General features: G+C 50.9%; 1 protein-coding gene across 1 annotated transcript in view; it reads left to right on the top strand.

Annotated features, from left to right (window-relative positions):
- The first annotated feature begins 838 nt into the window (after positions 1-838).
- LOC131261140 (tyrosine-protein phosphatase vhp-1) overlaps positions 839-19,696 on the top strand; it is a 34,461-nt gene continuing 15,603 nt past the window's right edge. The window contains exons 1-3 of the mRNA XM_058263069.1: positions 839-1,370; positions 6,640-6,750; positions 12,118-12,342. Coding sequence (XP_058119052.1) covers positions 1,310-1,370; positions 6,640-6,750; positions 12,118-12,342 — 397 coding nt within the window. The 5' untranslated portion in view covers positions 839-1,309. The remainder of the gene's footprint in view (positions 1,371-6,639; positions 6,751-12,117; positions 12,343-19,696) is intronic.

The raw sequence follows: 19,696 nt of genomic DNA on the forward strand, positions 1-19,696 counted from the left end.
GGTTTTTCTTTTGCCACAACGAAATACATTGTGCGTGCAGTAACGAAGCAGTGAGTAATCGTTTACGATTCTACGAAACACACAAACCATTCGCCAAAAAGGTACACGCTTTTTGCGAAGTGCATAAGTGGACGACAGTGAACCGTGTGAAAGCCTGCGTTCGATGTTGTCGAAGCCGGATTCGAGAGAAGCAATGATCATCATCGAAACTGGCCCGCCTCGCTAATCGATCGAATTCGAAGCGACAAACTTGGGATTTATTGTGCGAAGTGAAATCAATCAAAGTTCAACCAGGAGTACATCTCATACATAGCGAGGATAACGACAGCACAACGACAGCGAAAGAAATCGATTTTGAAGCATCATTTGTGATTTTAGTACGATTGAAGCGATCAACGAAAAGGGCGCCTTTTAACGAATTGTGTCCGCCTACTGTCAAGCACACTAAATACGCACGATCAGTTTGATAACATCCGGAAGAAATTTAAATTGCTAACTCGATCGTGATTGCCGTGAGTGGTTGGAGAACAAGCAAAAGGTTAGTCGACACGAAAAAAAGGGTATTGCTATCGAGAGCGCTGCCTCGCCGTAACCTTACGTAACGATAATGATGCCGATGGTGATGAGCCCGTGTGTATTGCATGTGTGATTCATATGTTGCCATACTAGAGGTGTGCAGTGCGAGCAGTCCCAACGTGGACCGATTCTCACAACGCCGCGAAATAAGGCATCTGCAGCGCCCGCTCGTTCTCCTTTTGCCTCAACAATTGGCGCTCGTTAGCGTAAGCGCGATCGTAGTGTGCTGTGCTGTTGCGACGTACACAGCAGCGTTGCTCTTAAGTGCACTTGCCAACATCGCTGGTGCAGCGAGTTACTAATAGAGGTCGGGTGAACCTGCATCCAACACCCCTAATCGCTATATTGTGATCAGTGTGCACGGTGAATGTGTGTAGTGATTGTGGTGCAGTTTGGCATCCAGTGTACCTACCCCCCACGCAATCCGAGTCAATCGCTCCCGCAGCAGGTGGTTGTGTGATAGTTAAGTGTTTCGCAAAGTGTGTAGTTTTCGTCCAAAGCATTTGGACACGTGCAGTGCTCCGGTGGGATAGAAGCCTTCTTTAGGCCTCCATAAACTAGCGAGCATACCCGTGTAGCAAAGATAAATACTCTAGTGCGCTCTGACTGCTGCCGGCTCGGAAGGGACAGCCCGAGTGACGAGGACGACCAGCGAGCCGTCGTCGTAGCCGCGACCAGCGTCACATCGCAGGGCAGTGCCGGGAGCAGCAAACCCGCCAAAACGTCCAGCAAAATGAGAATGAAGCACAAATCGCCCTGCCTGATGCTCCGATTCATGCCTACGGATAAACATGGTAAGTACTACAGTCATCCTCAATTCCTGGGGGAACCTCAGTTATCTCCAAGGCTTCAACGATCCTTACAGTAAAACAGATTATGTACTTGATCTTGTCAGAAATCAGAATTCTTGGGTTGTGATCGTGTAATGTAGTACCTAAGTTGTTCTTTCAGTAACTTTTGTATAAATGTACCACTGCAACTAAGTAAAATACGCAATAGTCATGTTAAATACTGTTAATTTATAGGAAATCTCATGTCTATATCCTTTATTCTGAGTCACAGAACATGTACAGAAGAGACAACGACTAAAACTAAAACAACAATATAATGTGAAAAAATGTTTTTTGCTAACCGGCAGAGGAGGGTTAGGCAATAATTTGGCATAATGACGCACCTTCCTAATGGACGTGTTGATAGCAGCCGGCTGTGCGGCACCAGCAACAAACAATTCCCCATCCCATAGGGCATCTCCTCGAAAGCGTGCAATTCATACTGAAGACACGTTTATAATTAGATTCTCATAAAATTCCTTTCCCCTTCGCCGCGGCTGGTTCCGTATTCTTCAGGTACCGCCCGGTGTTTACTAACTGCAGGTGGACACACTGTCTACTATGTACCCGGGGCCGGTGGTGATGCTCTTTCTCTGCACTGCCAACTCTCACGTAAGGAACTGAGCGAAGGAGTGTGTTTGTGTTTGCACTGCAAGAACAAGTAAGAAAAAAAGGAACGATGAAACATAAAATCCCATCAGTACGACGATCATCACCAATCTTTAGCAGTTCATCCGTAACAAAGATCTCGTTTGGCTCGCCGTCTCTTACCATCCGCCAGACTTCCTGGGTGTTTTTGGCAGCAGACACTGCCTCACCTGTGTTGGATCAAGTGTTTGGTGTCGTCAGGCTTGTCTGTGGATAATTTTGTGGCGTATCAAGTGCTTCACTTTCTTTTTGGATCAAGCAACGCATCCCAAAATGGCTTTCGGTGGGTATCTGTGAGTTCAGGTTAAAATAACGAATAAAACCTACAGGTGACTAAGCGTGTGGATCAACATCGAAGGGACGCAACAAAACCCCGCACATGTGTCTAGCGAGCATAAAAAGCGTGGCCTTCAATCGTAACATCAGCTGCATATGCGCTGCAGCTTCGAAACTGGAATTCGAATCCCAGCCGGTCGAAAGAAGAAACCTATGCAACTTGGCACCAAGAAGACTCCAGTCGATGCCGGGCTTCCAAGAACTGTAGGCAACCGCTGACTCGCCTGCAAGTCCATGCGCACCATCGCACCACACCATGGTCCTCCCCGACCATCTGGTCCGTCCGTACTCGCCCAGCGAAACGGAAATGCTCCAGCGCATTCCGGGAACTACCGCCATTGCGGTGCGTGACCATTTACTCATGTTGATATTAAAAGGATCGCGTTGTCGGAAGGGTTTTGGTGCGTTCGCTATGATCATCATTGAAGTGCATCCTCCTCTCGCTCGCTCGCCCACCACGGAACGGCATGACAAATGCGGACCTTTTTTCATTAATAAACTCCTCTCGCCGGACAAACAAAGCCGAGCGGTCCCGCGAGAATTATCGCGAATGGGATCACTCCAATGAATGGGCCGGGACTGTGTACTATCACCGACTTTCACTGTGCCTAGCGATTGATCATTTCCGCAGACGCGTTCCCAGAACTCCCAGCATATGGTTTCTAATTTCATTACACATACATCAAGGGTATGTTCGTTGGCTCTCTCATTGGTAGATTGCTTTCTACATTGTTGCCTCTTCTCGTAACTCGTTCGAAGCGAGCTTACACTGAGTGAATAATCAAGTAAATATTGGAAAATGGCGTCCTCCTTTTGCGTTGTATGCAAACTCTAGTCTGTCTAGAAACAACCTGAGACACTAACCACGTTTGACTCCAACTCCGCAGTCCGAGATCTCGAGCCCAGCACACGCTGCATTCAGTTTGACATTCCGAAATCAACCTTCTTGAACCGAGCCAAGATTGAATCATCGTCTCGCACAGATCCGCTCGATTGAGGTTTGGTGTTTTCTTTTTTCGGGTTGCAGCCGATGAAACATGCAAAAACCATTTGCAAACACCTGCGAAGTACTCCAAGGGGTGGCTATAGGGTAGGTCGCGTCACCACAAGCAGAGAGAAAGAAAGAGAGAAAGCGAGTGTGTGTTAATGGGCGATCGTTCAACTATTTGTGTCCGGAATGCCGAATGTAAAAAGAGTGGCCACGAGCTGGTGCGGAACCAGAAGTGCCCGACTTTGGTTGATTTCTTTGTCATTGTCGGAATGTCCGTAGTATTGAGTGATTCATTGCGAGCTGAGAGATCCTAAGCTGTATTCGCAAAGCATCTTGAAGTTCAACATCCTCCGCACACATTTTTCCCGACTTTCCCAACGGAAACTGTTCTGCTCCTGTCCTGAAAAACCCCACCGATCCTCTTGAGAATGACCTCTTGTGCAATGCACTGCAACATTCATAGTACTCGACGCAAACTACTCCCAGGGATTGAGAGATTAGATAAGTGGATTTGGTTGGTTTTATTTTGCGGTTTTATGACGAAGGAGAGGGTTTTATAGAACCACTTGTCCATGTGCCTGCTTTCAGTGCAGTGTAGATTCTCTACCTCTCCCCATCCTCTACTTGATCTGCAACAAGAGTACCCACGCCTGCTCTATGTACGCTTGGTTCCTTTACCAAGGTAACCGCAGATCGTGCTCTTTCGAAGCCGTAAACCCTGCGCACGATCTAAGAAATAGGAGACCTAGCGAAGGAAAGAAACCGTGAAGAAAAGTGGCAGAGATAGATAGAGGGAAAGGGGGGGAAAGGTAGTGGTAGGTTAGTAGCAACAACCAACGTGGTTCCACAAAGCGAAGAAAACCCCATCCATCTCGATTTCGAAGATGAGTCATCTCGGCTTTGGCCAGATGCCAAAGCCATTCGCTCGACGATCGAAATAAAGAGTGCAAGCGAGAGGAGGCACCACCAGGCGCTAGACAGAGTACGAATGCGCTGCGGTCGATGCTCGAGTTCGCAAGTACCGCAGCGGGCATAAGAGATGTAGATCCCGAAAGAAAACCCCGAAGAAACGATCATTCAAAGTGAGGGCAGAAGGGATATAAAAAAAGAAACCCCTTGCACACAAACACCAAAGCAAAGCAGTGCGCTCGGGGAGATGGACAGACGAGGGGAGGAGTGCAGGATGAAAATAATTCACCTTAACCCCTCCCTCCGTTCCCGCCCATCTCCATCCAACGCACGCCACCGTCTTTCGGCCGAAACGTCGTGCCGTCTACTGGTGGAGATGCACATGATCATCGCCATGTGATTGCGATGGGCGAGTGCGCCGAATCCCCTCTCCCCCCCTCGTAATTTTCCTTTTCGATCATCGTTCGGGTCGGTCGGTCGGTCGGAAAATGGAATTTGGGAACTATTTTTAAGTTTGAACTTTTCTCACGCGCAAGGACGCGCCGCCATCTCGTCGTCGTCGTCGTCATCATCGTCGAGTCGTGCCGAGGAGCATTTTTATTTTCGTACCAACATCACGGAAGCCCGCTGCGGGGATGTCTGATCGACGTATGGAATTCAATGTACACACGTGTGTGGGTGTACGTTTATTTCCACCCACGCCGTCTCGCCGCGTTTGGAAGTGTTGCTTTTTCCCGATTCGAATTCGGTGCATTTTTCCAGTCGGGCGGTTTTGCGGAGTTGAAACGCAACCGCTCTACCCTTCGGAAGTGAGCGGAAAATGCTTCCTCAATGTTACTTCTTGGTCAACGGCAAGGGGGGAAAAATTTAAAAAACAAACCCTCACGTGCTAGGCCAGTGAGTCAGCGGCGATGCCGAGATCATCCTGTGCGTTGTTTCGCACATAAATCACGCTGATTTACGCCCGATTTGCTAATGATGATGAAACGAAGTGTAGCAATAAAGAGGATTTATTTTCAGCCTCTGCCACAACCGGCTTCGACAGCGCTTCGTGGTGCTTAGAACTCGACGTGGATTTGGCTGCTACCCGCGTCTCTACATGTTTCTAGCTGTACCTGTACCCTTGTACGACTCGAAAGGCACGAATTTTCCACCCTCCGCCCGGGAGGCCTCGCCGCAGTTCTCGGAGTTGCTTCGGGAAACCGACCACTCCGGTTTGACCATCGGGAAAAGAAACCCTACTGGCCGTACCATTTCTTCACCCTTCCACCGACCGCTCAAAATGGTTCGTTCGTGACTCACGGTTGCGCTATCTTTGCATTGGCATGGGAAGCGCAACGGCACGACGTTGGGGAGTCATCATGGCAAATCCATCCTTTTAGCACGCCTTTCTCTAACTGTTAGATGCTATTTCTGCATCGCGGGAGGGCTTTCCTGAAGTAACTGCTTTCCGCCCGGGAAACCACAACGGAACGCCCCGGCGGAGGAAAAACCACGTTCGAGCACAAGATCGGAGACACCGTTTAACCGCACACAACCGTCGATCCGTGCGGGAGGCGAGCCGCCAAAGGGTAATCCCTTCAAATCGGATCGATTCGATCTCCGCCGATTTGTAGCCGATTGTGATCGGCATCACGGCGATCGCGAGCCAGAGAGTTCATCAGTCGTCACGCATCTTAGGTTACGATTTGTGACAAACCCCGTTGCGTTGAGCCGGATAGGGGGGAACGGTTTGGTAGGCAACAACATTCAATCCCCAAGGTGTGGAGTGTACGGTTTCGACGGTATACTATTGGAACCCTGTTTTGTTTTACTCCCACCGAAATTCCTTCAACGCTTGCTTCGTGCCGGAAGATCGACAGCAACGTTTGAAGCTCGGATGGAAATGCTCGGTCAGGTTTTCGGTTGCGCCTGCCCACAGCAAACGATACCGTACGTAGACACACGACGCGCATACCACAGACGTTAGGCGAACGCGGCCCCAGGCCTGGAACTGGTTTTTCGTGCGCGCAACTCCTCCGTTTTTCCCACCCCCGCCCGGCCGCCGTCTGCGGGCGCGGATTTCTCCAGCCTTTCAAACGACCTTTAAAGGTTTCACGCAAGAGAGAGAGAGAGAGAGCCAGCTCACGACGGATACGTCTCATGTGGCGTTTGGCTGGTAACGAGAAAAATATGATATTCAGGTTGGAGAAAATTAAACTTTAGCTATTTGAGCCGATACTTTGATGTTTTAAATTATTTTACAAATTAAATTTAGCATAGACAAAAATCATAACCGAAAATGAATAACCACACCCTTACTAATAACTTTCGCTTTTCCGGTTCTGTTCTGTTTCCGTTTCATTGCAGCCATCCATGGTCAGCACAAACGGCACAAAGATAGTTGCGATGATTCATCGATCGCCTCCAGCACCCGGGTTCCCCTGGCGCGCAGCTGTTCTAGTCCCGCGGTATCATACGGTAAGTTTTGGAACTGTGAAATTTTCAGCAGGAATGCAAACAAATTCGACAGCCGATAGCATGAAATCATCCCGTAAGAATGCTCCGATGGGGGACACGGTGAGAGAATGGAAACATGACAGCTGACAACGGCAGAAACTTCACAACATCCAACCCAAAAACACACGGAGGGTTAGGCAACGACGTGGGTTTTCGGCCCCCGAACCTGGTCAACTTTCTACAACCCACTCTTGCGATCGGCCGCATACAGCATATGACGCATCTTCGGCCCTTTTTTGATAGCGTGTGGCGGACGCGGCCGGTAGGCGACAAATAGGCCTACGTTTGTTTACTTTTTACGTTGCTTTTTGTTTTGTTTTAGCCGGCAACCGGTGGGAGAGCGGGCAAAAGGAAGGAAAAAGAGGAAGCAGCAGGAAAGATGGAATAATATACATCTTGTAAACAATAATGCGGACGTTGCGGGAGACAGCGGGAAGCAAAACATCGATCGCATTACATTACGCACACGCCACAGACGTACGTCACTCGCCCAGCAGTCACTGGACACTTGTAAATGTCAGTTGCGGAGCGCTCTTGGGGAAGGCAGACCAAGCGGAGGGAGCGCAGGGAAGCGACAGAGAGATTGTTTGGCAACACCCGTTTTGTGTGTTGTTATGGCGTCAATCCCGGGACACGCCAAAGGGCATCTCTCCCCAGAGCGCGTGCGGTCATCAAGGAAACGGGCAATGGTCAGCAGTTGATTTTTAATGAATGCGAGTACAAAAATAAGACGCGCCCGGAGAGTCGAACCACGTACATACATTCACACACACACACACGCGGCCACAGGCGATAACAACAACGGCCCGCTGTTTTACCCGCCGAGATGACCCTATGGCCTCCGGAGATCAACGGGATCGCGTTGCGCCGCGAACGATTCCCGCGACGTGGTCTCGAGATCCACGCCAATCCACTATCGTCGCTGGCCAAAGAGGTTCCTAAAACGGTTGATGCTCTCTATCGCGCTCCCTCGGGATGATTATAAAATCAACGGTCTATTGCCTATTACCAAACACTCGCCGAAAATCGCGCGCGACGTAGTTCTACATCGGCAGGAACGAGAATCCGGCCTGCTTGGTTCTGTCGGGGTTAGGTTTGATTGCATAACGTGACGCAATTGAAGAGCCGAATCAAGAAGGTGTGGACGAGCGGCGGCGGGGGCTCGAGCCTCCATCTTCGTGTGCCCGTAGCTGTGTCCCTCTTACCCAGGATCGCAATGTGCGCGATTACCCAATTGACGCGAACGGATCACTAATGGTTTGCCTCATGCCGCTCATGGCTGGCGATGATGAACCGGACGACGGGCTCCGGTGATCATCGCACCAAGGTGGAGGAAGGGCATGAGGCGAGGAGGTGAATGGAATACGAAGTGGAGGCCTGTTTTTCTATCCGCTTGGGTTTCATTTATTTATAAACCACAATCAAAAACTACCGGCCCCGACCTGTGCAGAGAGAAAAAGATTCTTGCGTGTGATCCCTGATGGACCTCTCTCGGGTTGAGGGGGTACACATTTACACGAAAACCGTTTCTCGCTGACTCATACGCACCTTTCGTGGACTCGCGGGCCGGCCGGCGGATAATAACCAAACGGCACGGGACGTTGCTTTTCGTCCACTTTTATTTTACTTGACCGTTGCGGCTTAAAATACAAAAAAAAAGAAAATAAATCGCCAGAGATGAGCTAGAGCCAGCCACCTCCAACCCTCCCTCTGCCTCGTTTACCCGACCACGATATGGCATCATCGGCAAACACCGGCAATACACCGGTGGTTTTTTTTTTCCTTCCCTTTTCTCGCCCAATTTGCTTTCGATAATCCATTTTGTCACTCGCCGTTTTTTGGTTGGCGTTCGTCCGTTTGTCCGCCCGTGTTGGGCCCGTGTTTGTTCGGCATGGTGGGCGGGTTGTCTGGTGGTGCGGGTTTTCTTCCTCAAGCCAAAGAACGGAAGAACCGGCGTTGGGAAGCGGAGAGAGGTTTGCAATAAATACCATTTTGCACGGCCACAAACCAGTGGGGCGAAAACATTGCGATGACATCAGCAGAGCGCGGCCACCGCCGTGGCACCATCATCATTCCCATCCGGCTTGTCAAACTACTAGTGGCGACGACGAATGACAACATCACCCCAACGACGCGCCCGCTCTGTGAAGTATGCGGAGGTTGTGCCGAGAGGGTGAGCAAAGAAACCCGAAAGGTGCAAAAAGCGAGTGTGACATCGGGGGGGAAAAGAGGAAAAAAGCAGAAAGTCTTTAGCGAATCTAGCTCATCCTTTTGAAGAGGTACACCGCCATCCCGGTGACACAGTGCGGCAACAACCGTGTCACGTAATCAACCGATCGGAGTGACTTTCCAAACGAAGTAAGCTAGGTTGGGATGCTTGAAACTGGGAGAATTGAAACGTCAAAGAGCTGTGGTACTCAGTCTCCCTTGTATGACCATTAACAACTAAATCCAAGTAGGTTTGACAACAAAATCCTGTCAAGTAGAATACAATTCTGGCTAGGCGAAAGCCAATGGACCCTACACTTCCTGATCTGGCAACCTTTCAAAGGCGATCCTCGTTGCGTTCACATCTATAAGACATAAGTCTCTCGACGGAGCTTTGGAATCCCCGTTTGGGGAACGATTTCACCTGTTGAATGCACGAGACTTTGAAGACTCGTGTGATGGGCGAAAGCAGCACCGCTCGAGGAATCACACAAACTCATACACGTTGTCGACACGGAAGATGCTGTTTGAAAACGCTACGAGCGACCAAAGGAGCAAACCAAGGCACCATCCAACGAACGAACATAAACGCCAAATGGACCTCCAGGTGTACGAGGTGAAGAAGACAAACGAAACCGCGGAACGATCTCTGCTGGCTTATGCTGTTGGTGTGCCTGCACGTATGACGACAAGGTACAGGCATCCAGAAAATCAACCGCCGCGTCGTCGTATCCGGTTTCAAGGCCGGTCAGACAACTTTTCGCGTCCCGAGCCTTCTCCGTTTGCCCGCTCCGCCGAAAGTTCGGCGTTCGGGCGGCAACTTGCCCCATTGTGGGCCCTTTTTTCTTGCCACGTCTCTTGAGGCTGGACGTGTGTATTGGTTTGGCGTTTAATAGGTGCCTGGGGCTGGGGTTGTGCATGAGTTTTTCTCCACCAAGTACCGTGCAGACGGAGACCTCCAACTTGCTGTGACCTAAGGCCGCTCTTGCGAGGCCGATACGAGAACAGTTGGTCGGGCCGGATCAAGTCTGTTCGTAACGTACGGACATAAGAGATATGCAGCCCCGAGTGTCGCTGGAGTGACACAGGTTCGCATGCACGCTTTTTGGCGTTGGTGTGCCGCGTGGAATGCACATTCATAAACGTTCAGCCCGTAAAGCAGAAACGCTTCCCAGCAAACCCACACGGACGGGCGTCCGGATCTGAAAGGTCCCTCTTTCAACGTTTTCGTTTTGGATCTCTATAGTCGGCTCAAGCGATTCTCAAGATGCTTATGATGTTGGCTCGATGGAATTTCGATAGCCCGCCGTTCTAACCTTCCCCCACGCATTCACCCACACACAAGCATACCCAGACGCACACACACACACACACGTATGTTGATCAACCAATAGATCACGCTGTTCGGTACGAAAAAAAAAGTCTAGTGGAAAATCGACGAAATTGGAAGAGACAACGCGAAGGTGTCCATCGGGACCAACGGAAAAGAGAAAAAGGGGCGTGAAAGTGTGGGGGATATTGATATTAATAGGAGCTTACTTCACTGCGGTCTTCGTGGTGCAGTGTCAGAAACACACACAAACCCGGAGGAAGATTCAGTGCCACTGGCGCATTAACGGGGTGCGCCGGAACGAAGAAACCGAGACGGAGGGACAACCCCGTCGTGTGAGCTGACAACTCTGATTTGGAGCCAAGAGTCATCGGCGTTTAATAACGTTCGTGTTTGTTTACAAGATTGCCCTTTTAATAACACCGGTTGACAGCACAGAAGAAGGTTGCCTGTGGGAGGAAGAAAAACCACAGACCCGCCCCTCTGCAGCTCCAGATGGCGCAGCATGTTTTCGTTTTCCTCTGTCACCCTCGCTTCGCTTCCGTCAGCCAGTGTGCGGACTAATTGGGAGTGACAGCTGGTGGTGCAAGATTGTATGGCTCGGAAAATTTCCTTCTGCTTTTCGGCAGGGAAAGTGTATGGAGGCCTATCAAGAACCGATATTTTAGAGTTACTCATCGACTCCGAGTGAGTCCCAAGCTTTGATGCCCAGTTTAGGGCAATTATTGTGGGCCCGAGATACACGCAACGCGTCAAATGTCTGGCGATTCAATTGAGCGAACTTCCAATCTCGTTTTCCCATACGAGGTTCAGGCCACAGTGGGACAGTATAATTGAGAGCATATACCGTTCGAAATCGACCAATCAACTGTGTCGACGGCTTCCCCTGCCTATAGCATGGCGACGCGGTTTGCCCTCCGTGGCTCCAAACCGGCATATCATTGAACTTTAATTGAACCGCAGACTACGCACTTCCCGAAAGCGGTCCACGATCGATCGACGTTCGATGTCGGACGGTCGGTTCTTCGCCGTTGTTGATTTTCATCGAGGTGGCGCGCGCGATCCCAACGTGTCAGCTATTTTAACGCTTGATTGCAGCGGAATCACAACACCTTCGGCCACTTGCCTCCACCGTCGGCACCTTCCGTCTTCGTTGGGTCGTTGGCTAGAACCCGGAATTCGCGCACACAGTCGCAACCATCTGGTGGTAGGCCACTGGTGTGCTGGTTATGAATGGCCAATTAATGGGAAACACCCCAACTCGTCGATAACGAACTTGAACCAGAGCATCGACCGCTTGAGGCGGGGAGGCCATTCAAGAAAAAAAAAAATGGCGACACACATAATTTTGCTGAAGTTTTGACGCCAGTACTTGCGGGAAAACAGGACACTGGCCGTCTGTGGAAACGGAATCACTTTCTGATAGCGGATTGTCCGCCGGATTTTACATCAGAGAGAATCTACGACGAGAGGTTCTTCCGATGATTCGCACCACCAACCCCAATCGAGAGTAGCATTATTCGGCGGACGTCCATTCAAAACGTGACCGAAAGCCGTGACTCAGGCCGACTGCGTTTGTGTTTTGGCATTTCCGTCCGCACTTCGAGCTCATTCGTCACACCATCACAAAATTGCACAAAATGGTGACATCGGCTACCATTGACTGACGGAACGAACCTTCTCCTCGACGACCGCGTCCTTTGGTGCAATTCTTTGTCAGTCAAGATCGAGGCGTTAACTGGACGCGTTTTCTCACTCGGCTTTTCTTCTTCTGTTTTTCCCCTCCACAGACATCGAATCACACCCTGCGTCGCACGTGTTTCCCCATCTGCTGCTCGGCAACGGTCGGGACGCGATCGATCCGTCAACCGTCGGTGCAAACTGCGTACTTAACGTCACCTGCCAGCAGCCGTCCGGTCAGCTCAAGCCGGGCCTCAAGTACAAACAGATCCCGGCCAGCGACACGCCGCACCAGAACATCAAGCAGTACTTCCAGGAGGCGTTCGAATTTATCGGTAAGTTTGGGGCTTGTTGCTATAGCTTAAAATAAAAATACTTCCCCAAAGGGAGGAATTAAAATTTTGTAAAAATGATAATGAGTCACCGGCTCACCGGTGCAAAAATATGGAATTAAAAATGTGTCCCACTTTGTTTTGTTGTCCGTGTTTCGGATCCTGCAGTTGCGGCAGGTGATCTTCACCTTCGTCCGTGTGCCAGTGGCCGGTGCGGCACTGTCCTTGGCCGCATCCTCCAACCATATCTCATTCCCCGGCTGTCTGAGAATGGGGTAGGGCAAACACACAGCAAAAGCAAAGGTTCTCACAAAGTTGAATGAAACGTTAACGACCATTTCTCTCTGATCTCATCGCGCGCATCAGCGGCCGCGGCGTCCGGTCAGAGTGAGTCAACATTGCGGCAAGGCAAAAACCTGCGCAATCCTCCCCACCCCCAACCCAGTGTGTTCGCCCGGTGTCAAAATGTTGACGAAAAGAAGTGGACATACGGGGCAAAACGGGGCAAAAAAGGAGGAATCCGGTTTTCGCATCATTATCGCCTGCGCCACTAGGCCCCACCCCCGGGGGGGGAGAGGGGGACGGTGGCGTGTCGGGAAATGAGAAGCTCAAAAAGCAACATGTATACGCACATGAGCCGAGGAAATATAGTACAATAAAAATGCTATTTGGCGATCTGATCTTGTTTATTTTGGTACGCGCCACCTCTCAACGGTGGTCGTTCCCGCCGACGTCCCCGAAGAAAACGGAGTTGATTTTATGGGGATTAGTCCCGGAAACAAACACGCGCTTTTAGCTGTGTGTGTGTGTGTGTGTGTGTGTTTAAAGGGGGTTATTTTTTTCTTCCTCTACTTTCCCCCACATGTGTGTTCCAAACCGTACCGTTGATCATCATCCCGTTCGGTGGGGAGGATACGTAAGAATTTAAATTTAAACCCACCAGCCGGACGTGCGGATGGAGCAAAAACGGATTGCAACTGGGTTCGGGAAAGCGTACCACCGGAGAGGGCACACCGACGCGGAGGTATGTCCTGGTTTCTGTTATTATTGGTTTTTTTTTGGATCAACCTTTTGCCGGCCGGCAACGAGCTGTGGGTTCTTAACGAAAATGCAACTCCAAACAAACAACCGCGCCAATACTTTGTTATTGGCGCTGGTGGTGTTTTCCTCAGGCACAGGATGGAAAATCCCACCAGGACCGATCGCGAAACGGTGGAAAACGAGTCCAAAACGAGTGTTTAAAACATGATGACGCTTGTTGTGTGCCCCGAACGCGTATTACGTACGTCCAATGACGGAAGGATTGTCGAGTGTAGCTTGGAACGGAACCGGAAGGGGTTCGAGAAAGCCCCGGAGGAGGGTCGCGTTTGTTGTGTGCGGTGGTTGCCAACAGTCGTTCGGAGAGAGAGAGAGAGAGAGAGAGAGTGTGTGCTACGGTTCAAATATAGCAATGACATCAACCACCGTCCACAACCCCAACACACACCCCACCCCACACCCATCAGCATCAGTATGTGAGCGGAGCCGTGCCGTCTTAGTCAAACGGTTTGGATTTATTTTTCAACCGACTTGTCCCGCTACCAACCACCCCCTCCCCCCACCACCAATGCCCCGCCGTGGGTGTGGGTCCTTTTTTGCGTTGTTGCGAATTCATAAATCGCAAAGATCGGTAGCATATTCAACCTCGCCGGCTCATGCTTCCTCTCAACGAATCCCTCCCAAAGTCCCCGAGATCCCCGAGGGGCCTCTGTTGTTGTTGACTAATGGAAGGAGATCTGACCACACTGTGCACACCTTCCGCCTCGTGATGGTATTCGCTAAACGAGCGGCCACCAGCGCGAGGAATGCGTGCGGTGAAGGAAGTTCTCAATTTCTGGACGACCTTGTACTGGCGACACCGCGGAACGGTTGTCTGAGACTGATGAAAGAGCTAACGCTACCTAAAACCGGTACGGTGGTAGAATTTAGCCGTCTCACCCCCCTCCCCCGAAGTCCCGTTAATCACCACCGTCGGGGACCCTTCCGGATCTTGGTGTCGGATCCTGCCACAGAACCTCCCCACCCGGAAGTTGTCAAAACGCGTGTTCGTCTCTCTCGCGAGTGGTTGAACGACCCCGATGGATAAACGGTAAAATAAAGTGTTTAAAAAAAAACGCTTCTGTTTAGTTCACACGCCTAAGGCACGAGTCTCTAGTCTCCAGCTTATCCGATAGTGAACTTCCGGAAGCACGGCGCCCTCAAGTCGTACCCCCCTTTTTTTTCATTTGGGCCAACCACAGCTTTCTGGCGGCTTTGCGATACGGCGTACGAACCACTTCTCTCGTAGGTCACATGTCATTCGGGGATGTTTCCGAGGGAAACATAATCATACTAATGCCTCGCAACATCGAAAATAGACCCACAGCTGGCACCGGAAAGTGTACTTTCTTTTAGAATGCTCGGAAAACCATATCGATGCGGCAAAGTAGAAGCAGCAACGCTTATCAGTCGCTCTGCTGCGGTTAGCGGTGCCGATAAGAGGCAGGGAGGCCTTCTAAATAAGGGGGGGTGACACAAAGCAAAAAAAAAGAAGGTAGAGTCAACAACGCACGGTTGCAGTTTCAGGGTCGCCCCGCGAGAGACTACTCCAAAGTTCGCGGGCTCCCCTGGAGGTAGTACGTGCCAAAAAGGGGGTGGATGATTTCGATGAAGGTGATACCCGCCTCCACAGGTGATATCAGTGTTGTAGCGGGAAGAGCGAGCACAAATTGGAATGTCTGACAGTGCGTGACACATTCCTCACATACAATCATTTGCGCTTTTGACTGATGACGCGCGAAGGATTAACGAGGAATTAGAGGGGATTGGGATACGGTTGTCGACCCGGTATCCATCCCGGTAGTAAAAGCTAATGCACACAGCATCCTATCTGTAGATTCCCCGCTGCGTCGTTATTTGAGATCAGATCCTCAGATCTCTTCTCGCTTAGGTGGCAGCTGTTAGAAGCTCCCTTCGAGTAGCCACCTGCTTAGTAGAAACCTGCACCTTCCCACCACTCGTTCGCCAAATGCCACTTTACAAACACTCAAACCAACCTAATGCACAGCTGTGTGTGCACCTGTACCCTTTACCTCAACACACGGGTAATGTTGCTACTACTACGACTCTTACAACCTACTTAGCCTAGCATAGTAAACGAGCCATGGTGGCCCAACGGGGGATGATTCGTGTCGCTGTGCGCCTAGCGATGCTAAATGTTGCCGATCGCAGGGCACACCAAAGTGTACACAGACAGTTCAAGCTCTCACACACACACACACACGCCCGTTCGCTGAGGGTGAGAGAGAGAGAGAGAGCTACCGATGGTTGAAACTGATAGCTAAAAAGAATGGACCAGTGCGAGAAGGGGTGATGTGCGCTGGGGGAGGAGGGGTTCGTGTACGGCTGTTTAAGGGTGGCACGGGGCAGGTTCGGTGGGAGGTCGGAGAGCGACAAAGCAACCCCTTCATCATCCCCATCCGTTCCGTGCGCCGTGTGTATGTGTGTCTGACTGGCTGGCTAGCGCAAGTTGTGCCGCCCCCTTCCCTCTCGCCCCCCCCATCAGGGCCGCTCGTCTCATCCGCGAGCTCCACGTTCGTTCGATGACTCACGAGCTGAATTTAAACACACAATTAAATGGCATGATATGAAACCGCGCTCGCCGCTCTCGGCTCCGCACTAAATCACCCCGTGTGTGCTGTACGAGTATACGCTCGTGGAGCGTAGACCTTAGTGTGGTACTTGGTACATTGAGGAAGTGGAGCAGTTGGCTCGTAATCGCCGTACACACCCACCTCCCCTCCCTGTTCCGGGGCAAGGGGATGGGAGGCTACGGTTCGAAAATGGTGCAAATGTAAGTAAATGTAACTAGTAAGAAACCAGAAACCAGCCAGCCAGCCAGCCAGCCAGCCAGCGCAAGTAAATGCCACGCGAACGAACCGTTGCCCGCGGCCTTCAGCGGCACATGGGATGTGTGAGGGAGTCTGGTAGCTACTGGAAACCACCACCACGCTTTGGCAGACTCGGTCCAGATGGGCTGGAACTGCCGAACCCCCAATGTGCGCAGGGTCGTATGAAGGCTGTCTGAGAAGGCGACAAACCGTGGGCAGTAGAAGAGCACATAGGTTAAACGCTAGTTTTGAACTATCTAAATCGTTACCATTTTTTGCGGCCTGGTTCTTATCAAACACTTTGGGAAGGGAAATCATTAGTACTCATTAAATGTTTACAACTCCTAAACTGTTCTATCTAAAACGAAACCAAATCAGATCCCCCTAGACTCTAGACTCGTGCTTTGGGAACAGTACCTTTTTTTATGTTCTCTTGAACCTGCAGAATGCCATCCACCACCATCTCCATTTCGGGCCGTTCCAACCCCCCGTCGTCGACCGAAAAAGTGCTTCGCCGCATGCTTACGTCAATGTCACGGCATGCTCTCACGGCTTTGCTTGCGTGCTTACCGTCATTGGAGGAATTTGCACAGGAATGTTTTCGAAAGTGTTCCAACGTGCTCCTGCCATAACTCTCCTACTGTAGGGGCTGCGGAAAAAGGGGGAAAGGAAAGGAACACTTGCGTCCGTTTCGGGGTTTGCGTGTGAACGAAGGAAAAATCTCTATCCCAGTACCTTCTGCTTCCTGGGGGGGGAGAAACGAAGGAACCGATGGCCGTATTGTCGGCCGAACCACCGGGTATGATACCTACCTTCGGTCACTCTCTGTGCCACGGTTGTCGTAGCATAATTCCTACACCGTTTCCAACAGGTTACACCGAGATGCGTGCGTGGTGTGTGTGCCTAAAAAGGAAATGTTGCGCGTGTGGGGGAGTTATGATGACGATATTTTTCGGCGGTCGAATGAGGACCTCCCCCTGCAGGAATAATAATAATAACAAGGTGGTCTCCGTCGAAGTGCGACAGAAGGACGGGGATCCCTCCATGGAAAGCGACCTTCACGAGGGAAACGTGAGCCGCCGCGCACAGTACAAACGAGGATGGGCAGGAAGAAGGCCGACATGCAGTGACTCACGATGGCGTAAAGCTACCAGGTTCTTCGTGACCATGGTTCGCTTCCTGTGGCTTCCACCGGAGGCGATTATCGTGTACGCTCGCGTGTACGAACCGCAACCTGCGTCGGTTGGTTGCTGGTGTTCAGGTCCTTTTGCCGTGGGACCAAACTTATAAGTCCATTCTTTCTCCGCATCGCGTCGCGTACCGAAAATAGAGCTTCGGTAGCGCCGTTCGTGATTTGACGCAATTAAATGGAACACGGTGGCCTAAAGTTGTTCTACTAGTTGTGTGTGTGTGTGGAGCAAATCCTCGACCATTAGTTTGGCTCTTTTTTCCCCTCTTTGGGACTGGTGCTGCGCCGCATGCCGTGAAATATCATGCGCATTTGGAACGAGGTAAATTTCTTCACAGACTTTAAGCCTTTCTACTTCGTTCAAAGTTTGTTTGAGTTTTTGTTTTTTTCCCTCCACCCGGTCGAGTTTACGAGCTACCTTCCCTTTTAGTCCTTTATCGGGTATTCCAAAGGATCGATGATTCACGCGACCCGGGAAGGCACGAAGAGGAACGTATCCTGCGTTGGTGCAGCCACGTGTAGACATTTTGCCTGCGGCTAGCTGATACAGCCCTTGCGCCCGATAAGCCCCTTGTGAGCGACACGTGTTGTTCTAATTTGGATGTCTGTTTTGTCCGTCCGGCACATTCAACAACCACCACCACGTAGTGTGGGATACGTGCGTTTTGGGGGAGATAGTATCAGCACCAGGACAAACGTAACGGAGCGATATGATAATAAGCCTATCAGTGGAAGAACCTTCGAAGGGATGCGTGGGGTTGCTGTCGTCCTGCATGGATGCGGGGTGCAGCTGGCCCAGAAATTGATTATGACATGATATCAATAGATAACGATGAACAGTTGCTTTTTTCGAGGCGTGCGGGAATGGCTGTGGAGATCCTCCCGAAGGTGGTGATGACGCATTTTCAACCAAGAGGGTTAGCAAAGCCCGTCGTACTCGAAACCAACACCAACGGGGGAAAGGAAGGAAAATTCCGTTCAATTGTCGACTCCGGTTTGCGTTCGCATTCGAGCAACAACACTCGAAGGGAAAGTAAAGTACCCTAACCCACACTAACCCCCCCCCGCTGCGCCTTGCGCCTGATGGAAGGACTCGTCGTGAAGCACTTGAGGGAAAAAGTTAAGGCCGTACCCCCTACGACACACACTTCAATCGAGTAGGGCTCGATCGATCAACGGTTGCGGCGACAAACAACAACATGTTCCAATGCGGGTTCGCCGGTTCCATCCAGCGCGTCGAGTGCGCAATACCACGCCATGCTCGAGTGACGATGAATCATCGCAGATCAATTATGAACTATTTCAGCTCGGCCGACCGGCGGGTGAGGGCGGCAGTGGTGGTGTTACTGTTTTCAATTGCTCTATAGCAATAGGGGGACCCCGCGGAAACGCCAACCACGACTATTCGTGGGGTGGGCTATAATTGAGTGCTAATAATAATAGATGGCGCGACACTGGGTGCTGATTAGCGGGACGATTTGCCTGCTTCCCCATCACATGACTGCCTGAAAGAGTGAAACTGTATCGAACCAAAAGCGCGGTGTTGCTGCCCTCTCTGTTTGTTGATCACTCGATCACCATCCGAGCGGGTTCTGCCTGTATCTCGACTTACTATTTTGGGGATTGGTTCGCACCCTTCGTCGATCAATTGCCAGATCCGGTGCAACGGAGGCCCTTCGGAGGAGTTGGGTGAGTGCGGGACGAGGGGAGGAGAGATAAACAGGGTCGGTACTTGCTGCCCAACCAGCCACCGGCGGATGGCAGCTGAGTAAACGCCACTTTCAAACGATAACGTGAGCCGATCCGGAAGGGAAGGATTCATTCAGCCGGGCACCATTTGACGGCGTTGCTGACTGGTAAAAGGTTAGATAAATACCATCGGAAAGTGGTGCCTGGTGGAAATACATGAATGTTTAGCTTACAGGTCGTGTGGGGCGAAGAAGTTGCGGGAGGGGACACTGGTAAGAACGCACATATGAGACAAACAACCGATCTAACAGGCACAACATTACTTCGGATTTCGCCCGAACCTTCCTCCACGGCAAGTTCTCACACAGGGGTTGTGAATATTTACAGGACGAAATGTGCTGCCTGGCCATGCACCCTTCTTCCCCCCTTCACCTGTAATACCACCCCTAATAGAGACCATCCATTGGGAATCCCCGAGACGAAGAAATTTGTGTAACGAGTTTTGGGAAATTTTAAGAACCATTTCGACCTTCGCCGGGGATGGTTCAAAACCCGGACCGGAACGTCGGTA

The sequence above is a fragment of the Anopheles coustani genome, chromosome 3, assembly GCF_943734705.1.
Source record: "Anopheles coustani chromosome 3, idAnoCousDA_361_x.2, whole genome shotgun sequence".
NCBI lineage: Eukaryota > Metazoa > Arthropoda > Insecta > Diptera > Culicidae > Anopheles > Anopheles coustani.